The sequence below is a fragment of the Entelurus aequoreus genome, linkage group LG26 (genome assembly GCF_033978785.1).
Source record: "Entelurus aequoreus isolate RoL-2023_Sb linkage group LG26, RoL_Eaeq_v1.1, whole genome shotgun sequence".
Classification (NCBI taxonomy): Eukaryota; Metazoa; Chordata; class Actinopteri; order Syngnathiformes; family Syngnathidae; genus Entelurus; species Entelurus aequoreus.
This window is the reverse complement of record NC_084756.1, coordinates 18,746,732-18,764,795: the sequence shown is the minus strand read 5'-3', so window position 1 is coordinate 18,764,795 and position 18,064 is coordinate 18,746,732. Positions and strand designations below refer to the sequence as shown.

The window sequence follows — 18,064 nt, the reverse complement described above, 5'->3', positions numbered from 1 at the left end:
TAATGTAATAAAAAACATATAAAATTTTGTTGTTGTTTACTTGCGTCATATTGCCATCATCTACTTATGTCTTATGTTTGACTGCCATCTACTGGTCACACTTATCATTACACCATCCATCCATCCATCCATCCATTTTCTACCGCTTGTCCTTTTTGGGATCACGGGGGGTATCTCAGCTGCATTCAGGCGGAAGGCGGGGTATACCCTGGACAAGTCGCCACCTCATAATTACACCATGTACCAAATAAAAAGCTTCGAGGTGGGTAAGCTCAACCAAACGTATTCCTTACATTAGGCGCACTGTCGAGTTTTGAGGGAAAAAAAGGCTTTTAAGTGCCCCTTATAGTCCGGAAAATACGGAATTTCCATCCATCCATCCATTTTCTACCGCTTGTCCCTTTTGGGGTCGCGGGGGGTGCTGGAGCCTATTTCAGCTGCATTCGGGCGGAAGGCGGGGTACACCCTGGACAAGTCGCCACCTCTGTAAATGTTTTACAGCAATCATAAAAATAATATTTTTTAAACTAAGTTTTAAAGGGAACCTATTATGAAAAACCAATGTTTCTTACCAACTGGTACCTGGTTTTCTGTATTTGGGATCTGCATAAGTCTCTGCATTGCGGAGATATTTACAAAAAACAATCTTGCCTTCTTTCATTCTTCCTCCAGACTTCCTCAACATATGGTAGAAACTAGGGTTGTACGGTATACCAGTATTGGTATAGTACCGCGATACTAATGAATCACATTCGGTACTATACCACCTCTAAAAAGTACCGTTCTCCCCTCCCCCCGTCATCGTCACATCGTGTCATCGTTGGTTTACGAGCAGAGGAGCGTGTTCGGCAGCGCACAATCACGGAGTACTTAAGAGCAGACACAGTGTGTAGACAGAAGAGGGAGAACGGACGCATTTTGGCTTAAAAACTAAAGATAAAGGTGAAGTTATAACACTGAAACGCCCTCAGGAAGAGGTGCTTTAAGACATGGCTAGCTAGCTAGCGGCTAAAGACTAGCCGCCTTCAGCAGTGTTTTAGCTACTTCTAAATCACTAATCCTCGCCTCCATGGCGACAAATAAAGTATGTTTCTTACAAGTATCATCCCTGCAGGATGAGGAATAGGTAAACATGCTTCACTACACACCGTAGCTCAAGGGCGTCACAATGTGAACAAACCTACTCAGTGGCCGAGTGGTCAGGTTGTGAGTTAAAACCCCGGCCGAGTCATACCAAAGAATATAAAATGGGACCCATTACCTCCCTGCTACCAAAAATTATTCCCGGGCGCGGCCACCGCTGCTGCTCACTGCTCCCCTCACCTCCCAGGGGGTGAACAAGGGGATGGGTCAAATGCAGAGGACAAGTTTCACCACACCTAGTGTGTGTGTGACAATCATTGGTACTTTAACTTTAACTTAACTTAAATGCCATGGCTGGATCTACACCTAACACCCACTGTAATGATACCAAGTACAGGAGCGTATCTCGTCGATACTACTATGATTACATGGATATTTTTTCGCATCACAAAATGAGTAACACCGATGACGAATACTAAAGAACTGGCTTTTCAGGCAGTTGTTTTTTTTTTCCTTTTCTGGCATGACGTTCCAACGTTGGCATGGCTTTGCTACTGTTAACATGTTTGGAGCTGGGTGGGGTTGAGGACCAGCTGCCCTCTCCCTGGTCTTTGGGTGTTCCTGCAGGCAAGGACATATGCCAGAGGGAGGGCTGGCATCCTCACTTCCGATTCCACCTGAGGCTCTCCTTAATCCACGCCTCCTGTTCTTCTATGTGTTCTTCCCTGTCCTCCGCCTCCTCGCCCCCCACTTTTTTGCATTTATCTTCTCCTCGGTCCCAATCCTCTTGCCTCCCTCTCAATGACCTTCTTCTTCACCACGCTATCGGTTTCTCCTCAAGAAGTGCTCCGCCCCCATTCCCTGCGGGGTCCCTCTCGTGGCGGAGGCGCGAGGCGAGTGCTTCCGAAGGCCTGGAGGTGTGCTGGAGGGCAGGAAGGCGCTCTAGTAGTCCACAATGAGGACACTTGTCACACGAGCACGTCAAACCAACTCTCCCCCGTCCACTCCATCCAAGGTCCTATCATTTCCCCATCTTGCTCTACTTACTGATTCCCTGTTCGATATTTCCCACATGCCCTGACCCCACTTTACATTTGTCTCCTTATCAAAAACCATAAATGGTCATCTACTGCAGTGTTTTTCAACCACTGTGCCGTGGCACACTAGTGTGCCGTGAGATACAGTCTGGTGTGCCGTGGGAGATTATCTAATTTCACCTATTTGGGTTAAAAATATTTTTTGCAAACCAGTAATTATAGTCTGCAAATTATGTGTTGTTGTTGAGTGTCGGTGCTGTCTAGAGCTCGGCAGAGTAACCGTGTAATACTTTTCCATATCAGTAGGCGGCAGCCGGTAGCTAATTGCTTTGTAGATGTCGAAAACAGCGGGATGCAGCGTGCAGGTAAAAAGATGTCTAATCCTTAAACCAAAAATAAACAAAAGGTGAGTGCCCCTAAGAAAAGGCATTGAAGCTTAGGGAAGGCTATGCAGAACGAAACTAAAACTGAACTGGCTACAAAGTAAACAAAAACAGAATGCTGGACGACAGCAAAGACTTACTGTGGAGCAAAGACGGCGTCCACAAAGTACATCCGTACATGACATGACAATCAACAAAGTCCCCACAAAGGAGGATAAAAACAACTGAAATATTCTTCATTGCTAAAACAAAGTAGATGCGGGAAATATCGCTCAAAGACGTGAAACTGCTACAGGAAAATACCAAAATAAGAGCGCAAGACAAGAACTAAAACACTACACAGGAAAACGGCAAAAAACTCAAAATAAGTCAAGTCGTGATGTGACAGGTCGTGACAGTACACCTACTTTGAGACAATAGTTATATTGATGGGTTGGTTATGGTTTAATTTCATATCCAACAATTGCGACAACAACTTTTTACTTTCAACTAAGTTTATTTTTTTAACGATTTCTGCTGGTGGTGTGCCTCCGGATTTTTCAACGCAAAAAATATGCCTTGGCTCAAAAAAGGTTGAAAAACACTGCCCTACTGTAGGAAAAGTTATAGTTAATGTTAAAGTACCAATGATTGTCACACACACACGAGGTGTGGTGAAATTAACCTCTGCATTTGACCCATCTCCTTGTTCACCCCCTGGGAGGTGAGGGGAGCAGTGAGCAGCAGCGGTGGCCGCGCCCAGGAATCATTTTGATGATTTAACCCCCAATTCGAACCCTTGAGGCTGAGTGCCAAGCAGGGAGGTAATGGGTACCAAATGTATAGTCTTTGGTATGACTCGGCCGGGATTTGAACTCACGACCTACCGATCTCAGGGCGGACACTCTAACCCAGGGGTCACCAACGCGGTGCCCGCGGGCACCAGGTAGCCCGTAAGGACCAGATGAGTAGCCCGCTGGCCTGTTCTAAAAATAGCTCAAATAGCAGCACTTACCAGTGAGCTGGCTCTATTTTTTAAATTTTATTTATTTACTAGCAAGCTGGTCTCGCTTTGCCCGACATTTTTAATTCTAAGAGAGACAAAACTCAAATAAAATTTGAAAATCTAAGAAAATATTTTAGACTTGGTCTTCACTTGTTTAAATAAATTCATAATTTTTTTTACTTTGCTTCTTATAACTTTCAGAAAGACAATTTTAGAGAAAAAATACAACCTTAAAAAGGATTTTAGGATTTTTAAACACATATACCTTTTAAATTCCTTCCTCTTATTTCCTGACCATTTAAATCAACGTTCAAGTAATTTATTTTTTTATTGTAAAGAATAATAAATACATTTTGATTTAATTCTTCATTTTAGCTTCTGTTTTTTCGACGAAGAATATTTGTGAAATATTTCTTCAAACTTATGATTAAAATTCAAAAAAATTATTCTGGAAAATCTAGAAAATCTGTAGAATCAAATTTAAATCTTATTTCAAAGTCTTTAAAATTTCTTTTAAAATTTTTGTTCTGGAAATTCAAGAAGAAATAATGATGTGTCTTTGTTAGAAATATAGCTTGGTCCAATTTTTTATATATTCAAACAAAGTGCAGATTGGATTTTAACCTATTTAAAACATGTCATCAAAATTCTAAAATTAATCTTAATCTGGAAAAATTACTAATGATGTTCCATAAATTCTTTTTTTAATTTTTTCAAAAAGATTCGAATTAGCTAGTTTTTCTCTTCTTTTTTTCAGTAGAATTTTGAATTTTAAAGAGTCGAAATTGAAGATAAACTATGTTTGAAAATGTAATTGTTATTTGTTTCGTGTTTTCTCCTCTTTTAAACCGTTCAATTAAGTGTAAATATCATTAATTATTAATAATAACAGAGTTAAAGGTAAATTGAGCAAATTGGCTATTTCTGGCAATTTATTTAAGTGTGTATCAAACTGGTAGCCCTTCGCATTAATCAGTACCCAAGAAGTAGCTCTTGGTTTCAAAAAGGTTGGTGACCCCTGCTCTAACCACAAGGCCACTGAGCAGTCCCGATACCAATATTTTGGTACCGGTACCAAAATTATTTTGGTACTTTTCAAGAGGTGCGGCTTACCAAAGTCGTACTAAAACATTCTGATAGATTTTTGAGCGCCGTGTGTAACGTTATATATTTTCAATGGAACATATAACATTTTGGTGTTGTTTACTTGAGTCATATTGCCATCATAGTGCAGTCTACACTTATTTCTTATGTGTGACTGCCATCTACTGGTCACACTTATCATTACACCAAGTACCAAATTAAATAGCTTTGAGGTGGGTAAGCCTAACCAAACTTCTTCCTTACATCAGGCGCACTGTCAAGTTTTGAGAAAGAAAAAAAAAAGGATTTTAAGTGCGCCTTATAGTCCGGAAAATAAGGTATAGTTTACCTAATGTATTTTACAATTTCAGGCAAATTGATGCAGTTTAAAACGTTTCTATTGCAGACTAAAAAACATGTTAATAATGTTGTTCTTTGTTTTAATTTGATCTATATTTAAATTTGTTCTTAAAATTTTATTTAATGCTAATAAGGATATAATGTTTTGCAGAGGTGTACTTATATCATCTTTATGGACAAATGATACTGGGGGGATGGGCGCGCAATCTTTACTTCTTTGCAGAAGTAGTGTAGTGAAAAACCGTCTCTAATAACTAAAGGTAATGTTAACTCACTACACCGGTATGTTTTAGCGCTTTCATGGTGAATCTACTGACAGATAAAAGAAAGAACTTTACACTACTTTATATTAGAATTGGCAACAGCGGAGGATGAATGTCTCATAACAAGAAGATAGAGAAAAATAAGAATCTTATCGACTACGGTGTCGGCACAGACTACAAAGGCAGAAGCGCACAATTTTTCAGGATTTATGCAGACCCCAAATACAGATCAGCAGGTACCAGAAGGTAAGAAAAGTTGATTTTGCATAATATTGCGAAACAAAACGCCAGATATGTCTTACCTTATACACACACCATAATAATACTTAAAGCACATCAAGCCGTGTGGCTTCATAGCTTACCAAAGTCGTACTAAAACATTCTGATAGATTTTTGAGCGCCGTGTGTAATGTTCTATATTTTCAATGGAACATATAACATTTTGGTGTTGTTTACTTGAGTCATATTGCCATCATAGTGCAGTCTACACTTATCTCTCATGTGTGACTGCCATCTACTCGTCACACGTATCATTATACCATGTGCCAAATAAAATAGCTTCAAGGTGGGTAAGCTCAACCAAACGTATTCCTTACACCGGGTTATAAGGCGCACTGTCGAGTCTTGAGGGGGAAAAAAGGATTTTAAGTGCGCCTTATAGTCCGGAAAATAAGGTATAGTTTACCTAATGTATTTTACAATTTCAGGCAAATTGATGCAGTTTAAAACTTTTCTATTGCAGACTAAAAAACATGTTAATAATGTTGTTCTATGTTGTAATTTGGTTTTATTTACATTTTCTCTTAAAATGTTCTTTAATGCTAAAAAGGATATAATGTTTTGCATAGGTGTACTTATAACATCTTTATTGACAAATGACACTGGAGGATGGGCGCGCAATCTTTACTTCTTTGCAGAAGTAGTGTATTGAAAAACCGTCTCTATTAACTAAAGGTCCTTGGGTAAATAATGTTAACTCACTACACCGGTATGTTTTAGCGCTTTCATGGCGAGTCTACTGACAGACAAAAGTAAGAACTTTACAATACTTTATATTAGAATTGGCAACAGCGGAGGATGAATGTCCCATAACAAGAAGATAGAGAAAAAGAAGAAGCTTATCGACTACGGTGTCGGCACGGACTACAAAGGCGGACGCCCACAATTTTTCAGGATTTATGCAGATCTCAAATACAGATCAGCAGGTACCAGAAGGTAATAAAAGTTGCTTTTGCATAATATTGCGAAACAAAACGCCAGATAATATGTCTTACCTTATACACACACCATAATAATACTTAAAGCACATCAAGCGGTGCGGCTTAGTAGCTTACCAAAGTCGTACTAAAACATTCTGATAGATTTTTTAGCGCTGTGTGTAATGTTCTATATTTTCAATGGAACATATAAAATTCTAGTGTTGTTTACTTGAGTCATATTGCCATCATAGTGCAATCTACACTTATCTCTTATGTGTGACTGCCAACTACTGGTCACACTTATCATTACACCTTGTACCAAATAAAATAGCTTTGAGTTGGGTAAGCTCAACCAAACGTATTCCTTACATTAGGCGCACTGTCGGAAAAAAAAAATGATTTGAAGTGTGCCTTATAGTCCGGAAAATACGGTATAGTTTACCTAATGTATTTTAGAATTTCAGGCAAATTGATGCAGTTTAAGACGTTTCTATTGCAGACTAAAAAACATGTTAATAATGTTGTTCTTTGTTGTAATTTGATCTAAAGTTAATTTTTTTCTTTAATGCTAATAAGGATGTAATGTTTTGCAGAGGTGTACTTATATCATCTTTCACTGGCTCCCTGTGCGTTACCGAATCAATTTTAAACTCATTTTATTTGTTTTTAAATGTCTAAACAACCTCGCGCCGACATATCTCTCCGACCTCCGTCAGCCTTACTGCCCCACCCGATCCCTAAGATCAGCCGATCAGCTGCTACTGACGGTCCCTGACACAAGGCTGAAGCTTAGAGGTGACAGAGCTTTCGCCGCTGCTGCTCCCAAGCTCTGGAACGACCTACCTCTTAGTGTTAGACAAGCCTCCTCTCTTCCTGTTTTTAAATCTCCCTTAAAAACATACTTGTATTCCATGGCTTTTAACACTGAGTGATATCCATCCTGCTATGGCGCCCCATTATACACCTGCTGTGAACCTGTTTTTATGTTTTATTTATTTTATTTTATTTATTTATTTTTTATCGTGTTCTGTTTGTGTTGTGTTGTGTTTGCTCGGTCCTCGTATTATCTTTTAACCTGCCCATTGTACAGCACTTTGGCTACCCTTGTGGTAAATTTTAAATGTGCTTTATAAATAAAGTTGATTTGATTTGATTTGATTTATAGACAAATGACACTAGGGGGGATGGGCGCGCAATCTTTACTTCTTTGCAAAGTAATGTCAGAATTAGGAGTTAAACAAAGTGTGTTACAACAGCATTTAGGTGCCCTCTAAATGGTTAAACCTCTCCAATCCAAACATTAGACCAAAATAGCCTCCCGAGAGATGCTTCTAAAAGATAAGAGGGATCACAATATGCTATAAATATCACTTTGAGTGTGAAAAGGCAGCACTGTCCCCCTGGGCCAATCATCATAGCATGTCTCGTTTTTTTATTTTTTTATAACCATTCTATGTTGGAATATCTGGACTGGCCCAATTTGATTAAGATGTCTGCCTGCTCTCTTTCAGGCTTGACTGATTATCGTGAAACAAACCATAGATAACTCATAAAAATGGGTCCGCTTCCATATCATCATCGTGCAGATTAGCATTTCTATTAAGCTCGGAGAGCTCACAAGCATTTATCATATAACAAGGGTAGCGTGAAATGCATGATGGCGTGTGCGAGGGACGCTTTGTGACATCTCAAAGAAGTGTCGGTGGAAAGTGATGATGACGGTTGTCTTTATTAAGAACTAGTGTTATTAATATGTTCATTAGTTGACTATTTTTTTTTTCTCTCTTGTCTTACTTCAGTTTCTCTAATATGGTCTTTTCGGGTTGCGTTTTCTAAAATAATAGAGCTTGATATGATAAATATTTGCTAATCAACTATTAATACATTTTTTGCATGTTTTAACTTGTATGCAAAATGAATGCAGATTATTATGATATACTGGGAAAAGACATAGGACTGGGGTTCTTAACTATTTTGACTTTTACAGTACAGAGGGGCCCAGAGCCCACTTAAATATTAACACTGAATTAGTCATCTTGCCATTGATTTTAGAAATATTAAATAATTATACCTAACCTACTTACAGTTTAACACAGGAGTCAGCAACCCGCGGCTCTCGAAGGAAAAAAGGATTGAAAATGGAAAAAGACAAAATATTTTTTTGTTTTAGTATGTTTTTTGTTTGAGGACAAACGTGACACAAACCTTCCCAATTGTTAACAAGCCCACTGTTTAATATGTTTGTGTGTATGCTTCACTGATGAGACTATTTGGTGAACATCGTTACGTCCTACTAATTTCGGCTGTTCTTGAACTCGCCATGGTGAGGATTGTGACGCAACAGTTTGTTCACGTGTTAAATCTTCCACTCCTTTGTCTCGTTTTGTCCACCAAACATTTTATGCTGTGCGTGAATGCACAAAGGTGCACTTTGTTGATGTTATTGACTTGTTGGAGTGCTAACCAGGCATATTTGGTCAGTGCATGACTGCAAGCTAATCAATGCTAACATGCTATTTAGGCTAGCTGTATGTACATATTGCATCATTATGCCTCATGTGTAGGTATATTTGAGCTCATTTAATATCCTTTACTTTCATCCTCTTTGTATATAATTTAGTTTTGCATTATTTGTATGGAATATTGGCTGTATTTCAGATAGTTGTTTGTGTGCCATGTTGTTCCAGACCACAGCAAATGTTACTTAGCTTGCCAAATATTGAAATGTGATGTCAAAATTTTTTTTTATGTAATCATCGTAGTATCGACTGGATACGCTCCTGTACTTGGTATCATTACAGTGGATGTCAGGTGTAGATCCACCAATGGCGTTTGTTTACATTTTGACGCCGGTGAGCTACGGTGAGTAGTGAAGCATGTTTAGCTAGTCCTCGTCCTGCAGGGATGATACTTTTAAGAAACATACTTTATTTGTCGCCATGGAGACAATGATTAATGATTTAGAAGTAGCTACAACACTGAAGACTGCAGATGGACTTTAGCAGCTAGCTAGCTAGCTGTGTCTTAAAGCACATCTTCCTGAGGGCGTTTCAATGTTATAACTTCACCTTTATCGTTAGTTTTTAAGCCAAAATGCGTCCGTTCTCCCTTTTCTGTCTACACACTGTGTCTGCTTGTAAGTACTCCGTGATTGTGCACTGCCGAACATGCTCCTCTGCTCCTAAACCCGCAATGTCACGACGTCACGACGACGGGCGGGCGGGTGATTTGGGCGACCGGTACTTTTTGGAAGCGATATAGTATCGCGGTACTATACTAATACCGGTATACCGTACAACACTAATTCATTGTTTTAAAACCACGTTAATTGACGAAGCACATCAGGTTCAGATCCAGGTCAAAAAAGAGCAAGGTGTATTTCCTTTAGAGATGATGCAGTCACAAACTGACACCTTGTTTTGTCAGTTTGTTCTTCCTGGCTGCAGGCACGTGTGAGCGTGTGCTGCACACAAACTGCAAGTGAAATCCTCCCTCAGGACCACGCATCTCCACTGCAGAGTCAGTATGTGCTGACTGAGGGAACAGGCGGCATGCTAGTGGCTGGATTATGAAGACACCAGAGAGCTCAAGTAAAGGGATAGGAGTATCAAAGCTTGGAACGGCTCTGTGATGGCCATCAAAGACTTCCAATGCCATTTTTGGCATCCCACAGGATTGGCCTCTTATATAAGAACACACAACTAACAGCGCTCAGGGAGTGGGGGTGGCTGAGCTAAATATTCCTCTCAAATGTCCCCCTTTTGACCGTATACATCTCTCGAAGGATCATCTTAATTGCATCTCCTTTTCTGCGCTCTTCTTCGGCCTCATTCAAGAGCTCCAAAGGATAATGGCATTCCTTTTTGTATGCATGTATGTGCATTTATGCATGCATGAGCTCATCTATGCTCGTGAATGGGGAAAGTAATGTAGGGTGGTTTTCATATCCATTCATACACTCAGGGGACTCAATCAAAGACACTTGAAGGGAACGAGCATGGTTTCATTACCCCTGGCAGGTTTGGCAGGTGGATCCTGCACAGACGTAGACACACACAGTCGTGGTCAAAAGTTTATATACACTTGTAAAGAACATACTGTCATGGCTGTCTTGAGTTTCCAATCATTTCTACAACTCTTATTTTTTTTGTGATGGAGTGATTGGAGCACATACTCGTTTATCACAAAAAACATTCATGAAGTTTGGTTCTTTTATGAATTTATTATGAGTCTACTGAAAATGTGACCACATCTGCTGGGTCAAAAGTATACATACAGAAATGTTAATATTTGCTTACATGTCCCTTGGCAAGTTTCACTGCAATAAGGTGCTTTTGGTAGCCATCCACAAGCTTCTGGTTGAATTTTTGACCACTCCTCTTGACAAAATTGGTGCAGTTCAGCTAAATGTGTTGGTTTTCTGACATGGACTTGTTTCTTCAGCATTGTCCACACGTTTAAATCAGGACTTTGGGAAGGCCATTCTAAAACCTTCATTCTAGCCTGATTTAGCCATTCCTTTACCACTTTTGACGTGTGTTTGGGGTCATTGTCCGGTTGGAACACCCAACTGCGCCCAAGACCCAACCTCCGGGCTGATGATTTTAGGTTGTCCTGAAGAATTTGGAGGTAATCCTCCTTTTTCATTGTCCCATTTACTCTGAACATATTGCTGGGTATTGTGGCCAATTTTTGTTTCATCTGACATCACATGGACAAAGATACGACCTTCTGAAGGAAAGTCCTGTGGTCAGATGAAACAAACATCGAGCTGTATACCCAGCAATATGTTTGGAGGAGAAAAGGTGAGGCCTTTAATCCAGGAACACCATTCCTACCGTCAAACATGGTGGTGGTAGTATTATGCTCTGGGCCTGTTTTGCTGCCAATGGAACTGGTGCTTTACAGAGAGTAAATGGGACAATGAAAAAGGAGGATTACCTCTAAATCCTTCAGGACAACCTAAAATCATCAGTCCGGAGGTTGGGTCTTGGGCGCAGTTGGGTGTTCCAACAGGACAATGACCCCAAACACACGTCTAAAGTGGTAATGGGATGGCTAAATCCGGCTAGAATGAAGGTTTTAGAATGGCCTTCCCAAAGTCCTGACTTAAACGTGTGGACAATGCTGAAGAAACAAGTCCATGTCAGAAAACCAACACATTTAGCTGAACTGCACCAATTTTGTCAGGAGAAGTGGTCAAAAATTCAACCAGAAGCTTGTGGGTGGCTACCAAAAGCACCTTATTGCAGTGAAACTTGCAGGGACATGTAACCAAATATTACCATTACCAGTTTTGTTTGCGAATATATCTTTGCGTTATGTTGTTGGATTTGTAGCGGGCTATGCATGACCAAAGATCGTATATTCAGAGGATGATCTACCGCATGATGTTGTACAGCGCGCACGATGTGCTACACAAAGTTTGTATAATACGCTGAAGTTTAGCGTATTAATTAAAAAAATGGACTGTCATGCTGATTGTCAAAGATGTTAGATAATATAACACGTGATAATTCTCCCTTAATGAAAGCTTTTATTATGGGCCTGCTGCAATGCAAGCAGCCCATATTATTGCTTATACTTCAACTTTTATTATTTTTCTTTTTATAGTTCCCCGCATTTTTTCTATTACACCCACTACTAGACGAACCGGCCAACGAACCCCACATTTGTTATACCGTCGGAAAGGTCTCGTTCGTGTCGATGGCGGGTACCTAAATTGGCAACATTTTGTGTTACCATGGCAACGCTATTCACAAACAAACAAAAAATGGGCCAATTGAATGGGTACGCACCTTTTGTCTAATGCGAGACGAACCGGCCAACGAACCCCCACATATGTTATACTGTTAGTGTGCTAATGTTAGCACGCTAACAATAAAGTGCTAACTTTTTTAGCTATTTATACTCTTTTTTTCTCTAATTCCCCAGCCATACACCTAAGAGTCATACAACTTGGTATGTGACACAAGCTAACTCTTATCAGGTTCACGTTAGCTTGCTAGCATGCTAACAGTAGCATGCTAACTTTTTGAGCTACTTTTGTTACCGTTTAGCCCAGAGTCATATAACTTGATATGTGACACTTGTTAATTGTTAGCATGCAAAAGATAGCATGCTAGCAAGCTAACTTAGGCTTGCCAACTTTTTCATCTATTTTTACACTTTTTTTTTTTCTATTTCCGCAGCCATACACCTTTGAGTCGTATAATTTGGTATATGAAACATGCGGAATGTTATCATGCTATCGTTAGCACGCATGCTAAGTGTTAGCATTTTTATGTAAACATGCTACTGTTTTAGGCTACCTCTGTGGCTCATTTTGTACAGTTACACCTAAAACTCACGGATTCGGACACTCTGCATTATCTAATAAGCACGGCGGCTTCCAGAGGTCTAGGGCACAGACAGCAGGCCCATCAAAATTTTATAGTTATTTATATGGTGCCAGGATTTCAGCCTTTCATTGCTTCTCTTGGATGACCAATTTTTTACCTCTGTATTTGTCAAATCCTGGTTCTGGTCCTGGCCCCACCCACTACTCTGTAATGATGTCAACATACATGGTGGGTCCGTCAGTAAAGTGTAGAGCTTGACGTACTGTACGCGCGCCTACGTGTTCCTCAGTTTTTCGAGAGCATTTTTAATCGGACCAGTTGGAAGATGGCTTTGATGTGGTCCTTCCTTTTGGGAATCACTTTGATGGAACAGGATACGTTGATAAACGGAGGCAGACTTGTTTACCCTTCCATCTCGTGTCCACATGTAAGCTAGTCTAGTCTAATATGCCGCAGACAACAACCGAACTCACCATCTTCTGCACTCAGACCGATTGCAGTCTGCTCCACTCCTGAATATCAGATTAGAGCAAATTACACAAGCGTTCTCAAGGTGAAAAGTTGAGTGAATGCCTCCTGACTCTAAATCGGCGAGCCAAGGGCGGCTGCTGCTGGCCTGAAAGCCTTCCTGTTCCATCAGATGATTTCATTCCACGTGCGAGGAGGGCGAGAAAGAATCTGTGCGGCTCACTCCACATATTCGTCTAATCGTGTCTTAACTAAAGAGGCTTTGCTAAAAGACTTCTTAAATGCTACCAACAGGGCTCACATCCCGATTGAGCTTATAAAGTGGTGTCATCAAGAGGACCCTATATGGACTACTTACTGTACATTACAGTCTTGTATCGATTTGTGTTGCAAGACGTCATGTCTTCTAAGTGGGCTCCTGCAAAAAATACCGACTAAACAAGCGTAGTGTAGACACAACACTGCTGCTGTAACACGAGTAGTCCGTGGTTGGCACAGCATGACAAGTAGTTATAAAACAGAGAATGCTCTGCACTCATCATTTCATCATACAAACATGTACACTCCTGTATTTTTCCTGATTTGTTGCATTACCGTATTTTCCGGACTATAAGGCACACTTAAAATCTTTTGTTCCCCCTCAAAACTCGACAGTGCGCCTTATAACCCGGTGTGCCTAAGGTACGGAATAATTCTGGTTTTGCTTACCGACTTCGAAGCAATTTTATTTGGTATATGGTGAGTGTGACCAGTAGATGGCTGTCAAACATAAGACATAGGTGTAGACTGCAATATGATGGCAATATGACTCAAGTAAACCACACCAACATTTTATATGTTCCATTGAAAATATAGAACATTACACATGGCGCTCAAAAATCTATCAAAATGTTTTAGTACGATTTTGGTAAGCTATGAAGCCGCACCGCTTAAATGATTGCACTGTGCTTCAACATATGAGTATTATTATGGTGTGTGTATAAGGTAAGACATATTATCTGGTGTTTGGTTTCGCAATATTATGCAAAAGCATCTTTTCTTACCTTCTGGTACCTGCTGATCTATATTTGGGATCTGCATATATCCTGAAAAATTGTGCACGTACACAGACTTTGTAGTCCGTGTTGACGCCGTAGTCGATAAGCTTCTTCTTTTTGTCTGTCTTCTTGTTATGGGACATTCATACTCCGCTGTTGCCATTTCTGATATAAAGTAGTCTAAAGTTCTTACTTGCCATGAAAGCGCTAAAACATACCGGTGTAGTGAGTTTACATTATTCACCCAAAGAACTTTAGTTATTAGAGAGTTCCGGTCGGGCGGTTTTTCACGGGACACATTTCCGGCGTTGTTGTTGTTTCCGGATGAGGAGATGCTGCTCCGTTATTGATTGAAGTAAAGTTTGAAGTAAAGTTTGAATGTCATTAAAACGTTAACTCCATCTTTTGATACTTCTTCCACCTCTGTCCTTGCACGCTACACCGCTACAACAAAGATGACGGGGAGAAGACGCTGTCGAAGGGGAGCCACGTAAATAAGACCGCCCATAAAACGGCGCATCCTGAAGCGACTCGAAGATGGTCTGTAAAACATAATCTATGCAACATTTTGACCAAAGAACCACCATTACATGTTACGTAGACCACAAGGAAATATTTTAAATTAAAAAAAAAATATATAATAATAAATGACTCCTTTAATGCACCCTATAATCCGGTGCGCCTTATATATGAAAAAAGATCGAAAATAGACCATTCTTTGACATTCTATGGTCCGGAAAATACGGTATTGGAAGTATTTCTATTGCTGGGTTGCATATGAGGTCACATCCGTTTTTCTTCTCCGTGGGTTAATTCACACGATGGTCAAACAGCTAGAGCGTAGCATTAAAACAAGTGATAGAGAGTGTAGAGTTTAAGCAGAAAATGCCATATTACTGTTCTGTTATTTGGTGTTCCAGTCGTTCAAATAGGAAAGAGCTTTCACAGAGTCCTGAAAGAAGTGGTTCAATATGGTAATAAAGTCAAGGGGGAAAAAAAATGTGCGCCAAAGAAAATGGCTCCTAAAAATATCACTGTCATCATCTTGTGGAATACAATCAGACAATTCTCGTGTCTGCAGCAATCGCTTTGTAAAATGTTTGTTTGAACATTTGATGTGTTTAAGAAACTTTCTGTGTTTCTTTACTATCTTAGTAGTGTTTGAGAGCAGAACTGAACATAGAGATTGAACAAGAGATCGCATTAGTTTGTCGGCAATGCGGACCTAGCTCTGACACTGATCATACAGGGAGCAACAATCAGACAGTCCGATACCCCATACTCTCTGAGCACTCCCCACAGGACTTCCTGGGATACACGGTCGAATGCCTTCTCCAAGTCCACAAAGCACATGTAGACTGGTAGGGCAAACTCGCATGCACCCTCAAGGACCCTGCCGAGAGTATAGAGCTGGTCCACAGTTCCACGACCAGGACAAAAACCACACTGTTCCTCCTGAATCCGAGGTTTGACTATCCGGCGTAGCCTCCTCTCCAGTACACCTTAATAGACTTTACCGGGAAGGCTGAGTCGTGTGATCCCACGATAGTTGGAACATACCCTCCGGTTCCCCTTCTTAAAGAGAGGAACCACCAACCCGGTCTGCCAATCCAGAGGTACCGCCCCCAATGTCCACACAATGTTGCAGAGTCTTGTCAACCAAGACAACCCCACAGCATCCAGAGCCTTAAGGAACTCCGGGCGGATCTCATCCACCCCGAGAAGCTTTTTAACTACCTCAGCAACCTTAGCCCCAGAAATAGGAGAGCCCACCACAAATTCCCCAGGCACTGTTTCCTCATAAGAAGACATGTTGGTGGGATTGAGGAGGTATAAAGTCTATCCTATCCTATCCTATACTAATTATATAGAGTATGTATTGCTTATTATATTCATATATATTATAATTTGTGTATTCATATTGTCATTAGTAAGATGAGTGCTTATGAATAGATTTTAAACTACACAGATTACATTCTTTCAAAAATGTAAAATTTTTGTCATATTGTACCATATTATTGATGTAAAGCACGGTGATTTATCTTCATCTTGTTGCATATTAAAACAATATAATCTAAATAGACTAAATAGACCACGTTTCATCAAACATATATTAACGTTGTTGCCCTAGGGGAAACTGGGTAACACATGGCACACTGACAAAGCTTAACCCATTATTACTATAACAATCTACAAGGTTAACATAGTTGGCTTCTCTTTCTTCCCCTCCATTCATCTGCTTTATTTTGTATTTCAAGTAATCATTACATATATATTTTGTTGTATTTGAAACAATTGTATTGTTGATAATAGAGGTAATTATTGTTATTATTCATTATCAATAGTGCTATTTTTATTGGTATTTGTATTGCTCCATTTGTAGTGTAATAATGTTCATTGTCATTTCTGTAATATTAATAATCAGCTATCACTTTTACCATCATATCTGTACATATCCTATTCGCTGGTGTTGTTCTGTTGTTGTTGTTGTTATTGTTGTGTTTGCTGCTGTTGTTGTTGTCTCTCTGTCTTATCCCCCTCTTGTCCCCGCAATTTCCCCCTCTATTTTCCTTTTTTTCTCGTTATATCCCCTCCTGCACCGTACAATATTATAAATCCATTTAATAAAATCAAATACAAATAAGGCAACAAGAGAAGTATCCCACACTTCTCTTCTATGAAGTATATTTGTACAGCCGATATGGGCATCTACATCAACTATATGATTTGCCTGAGTAGCTGGACAGGACAAAAAAATAAATAAATAAAAGCATAATAATTTGCTGTAATAAGATGAAAAACATACATAATAGAGACATACACTTTGTTGCCAAAAATATTTGGCCACCCATCCAAATGATGAGAATCAGGTGTCCTTTTTGGTGGAGGAGGAATTATTATATAATTATAATATTTATATAATTATAATATTTTTCAGGAGTTGGGCTTGGCCCCTTAGTTCCAGTGAAATGAACTTTGAATGCTCCAGGATACCTAAACATTTTGGACAAGTCCATGCTCCCAAACTTGTGGGAACAGTTTGGAGCGGGCCCCTTGCTCTCCCAACATGACTGTGCACCAGTGCACAAAGCAAGGTCCATAAAGACATGGATGCCAGAGTCTGGTGTGGATGAACTTGACTGGCCTGCACAGAGTCCTGACCTGAACCCGATAGAACATCTTTTGGATGAATTAGAACGGAGACTGAAAGCCAGGTCTTCTCGACCAACATCAGTGTGTGACCTCACCAATGCGCTTTTGGAAGAATGGTGGAAAATTCCTATAAACACACTCCGCAACCTTGTGGACAGCCTTCCCAGAAGAGTTGAAGCTGTAATAGCTACAAAAGGTGGACCCACATCATATTGAACCCTATGGGTTAGGAATGGGATGGCACTTCAAGTTAATATGTGAGTCAAGGCAGGTGGCCAAATACTTTTGGCAATATAGTGTATAATATGACTGTTATTATTACTCTTCTTTTTAATCTCATTATGATTACTATATCAAGGTGCTTGGATTGTCAAAACAGAAACATTGTGCAGTTAAAAAAGACAAGGTTTAGTTGTCCTCACCAGTATCTTGGTGGTGTAAGCGCTGTTGATGGAGATGGAGTTGACGAGCAGGTCAAGAGATTTGGGAGGCAGGACCCCCGGCTCGGGGATCTCCTTGTAGTGCACGTCTCCAATGTAACACTCCACCGCCGTCATGCGGTTGGTGGTGAGCGTGCCCGTCTTGTCCGAGCAGATGGCGGTGGCGTTGCCCATGGTTTCGCACGCGTCCAGGTGGCGCACCAGATTATTGTCTTTCATCATTTTCTGTTTA

The 18,064-nt window shown here is 40.1% G+C and overlaps 1 protein-coding gene across 9 annotated transcripts in view; it reads right to left on the bottom strand.

Moving 5' to 3' along the window:
- Nucleotides 1-18,064, bottom strand: part of atp2b2 (ATPase plasma membrane Ca2+ transporting 2) — a 316,595-nt gene that overhangs the window by 54,373 nt on the left and 244,158 nt on the right. For all 9 annotated transcript variants that reach the window (XM_062037840.1, XM_062037839.1, XM_062037833.1 and 6 more), the window contains one exon: nt 17,815-18,057. In XM_062037840.1, coding sequence (XP_061893824.1) covers nt 17,815-18,057 — 243 coding nt within the window. The remainder of the gene's footprint in view (nt 1-17,814; nt 18,058-18,064) is intronic.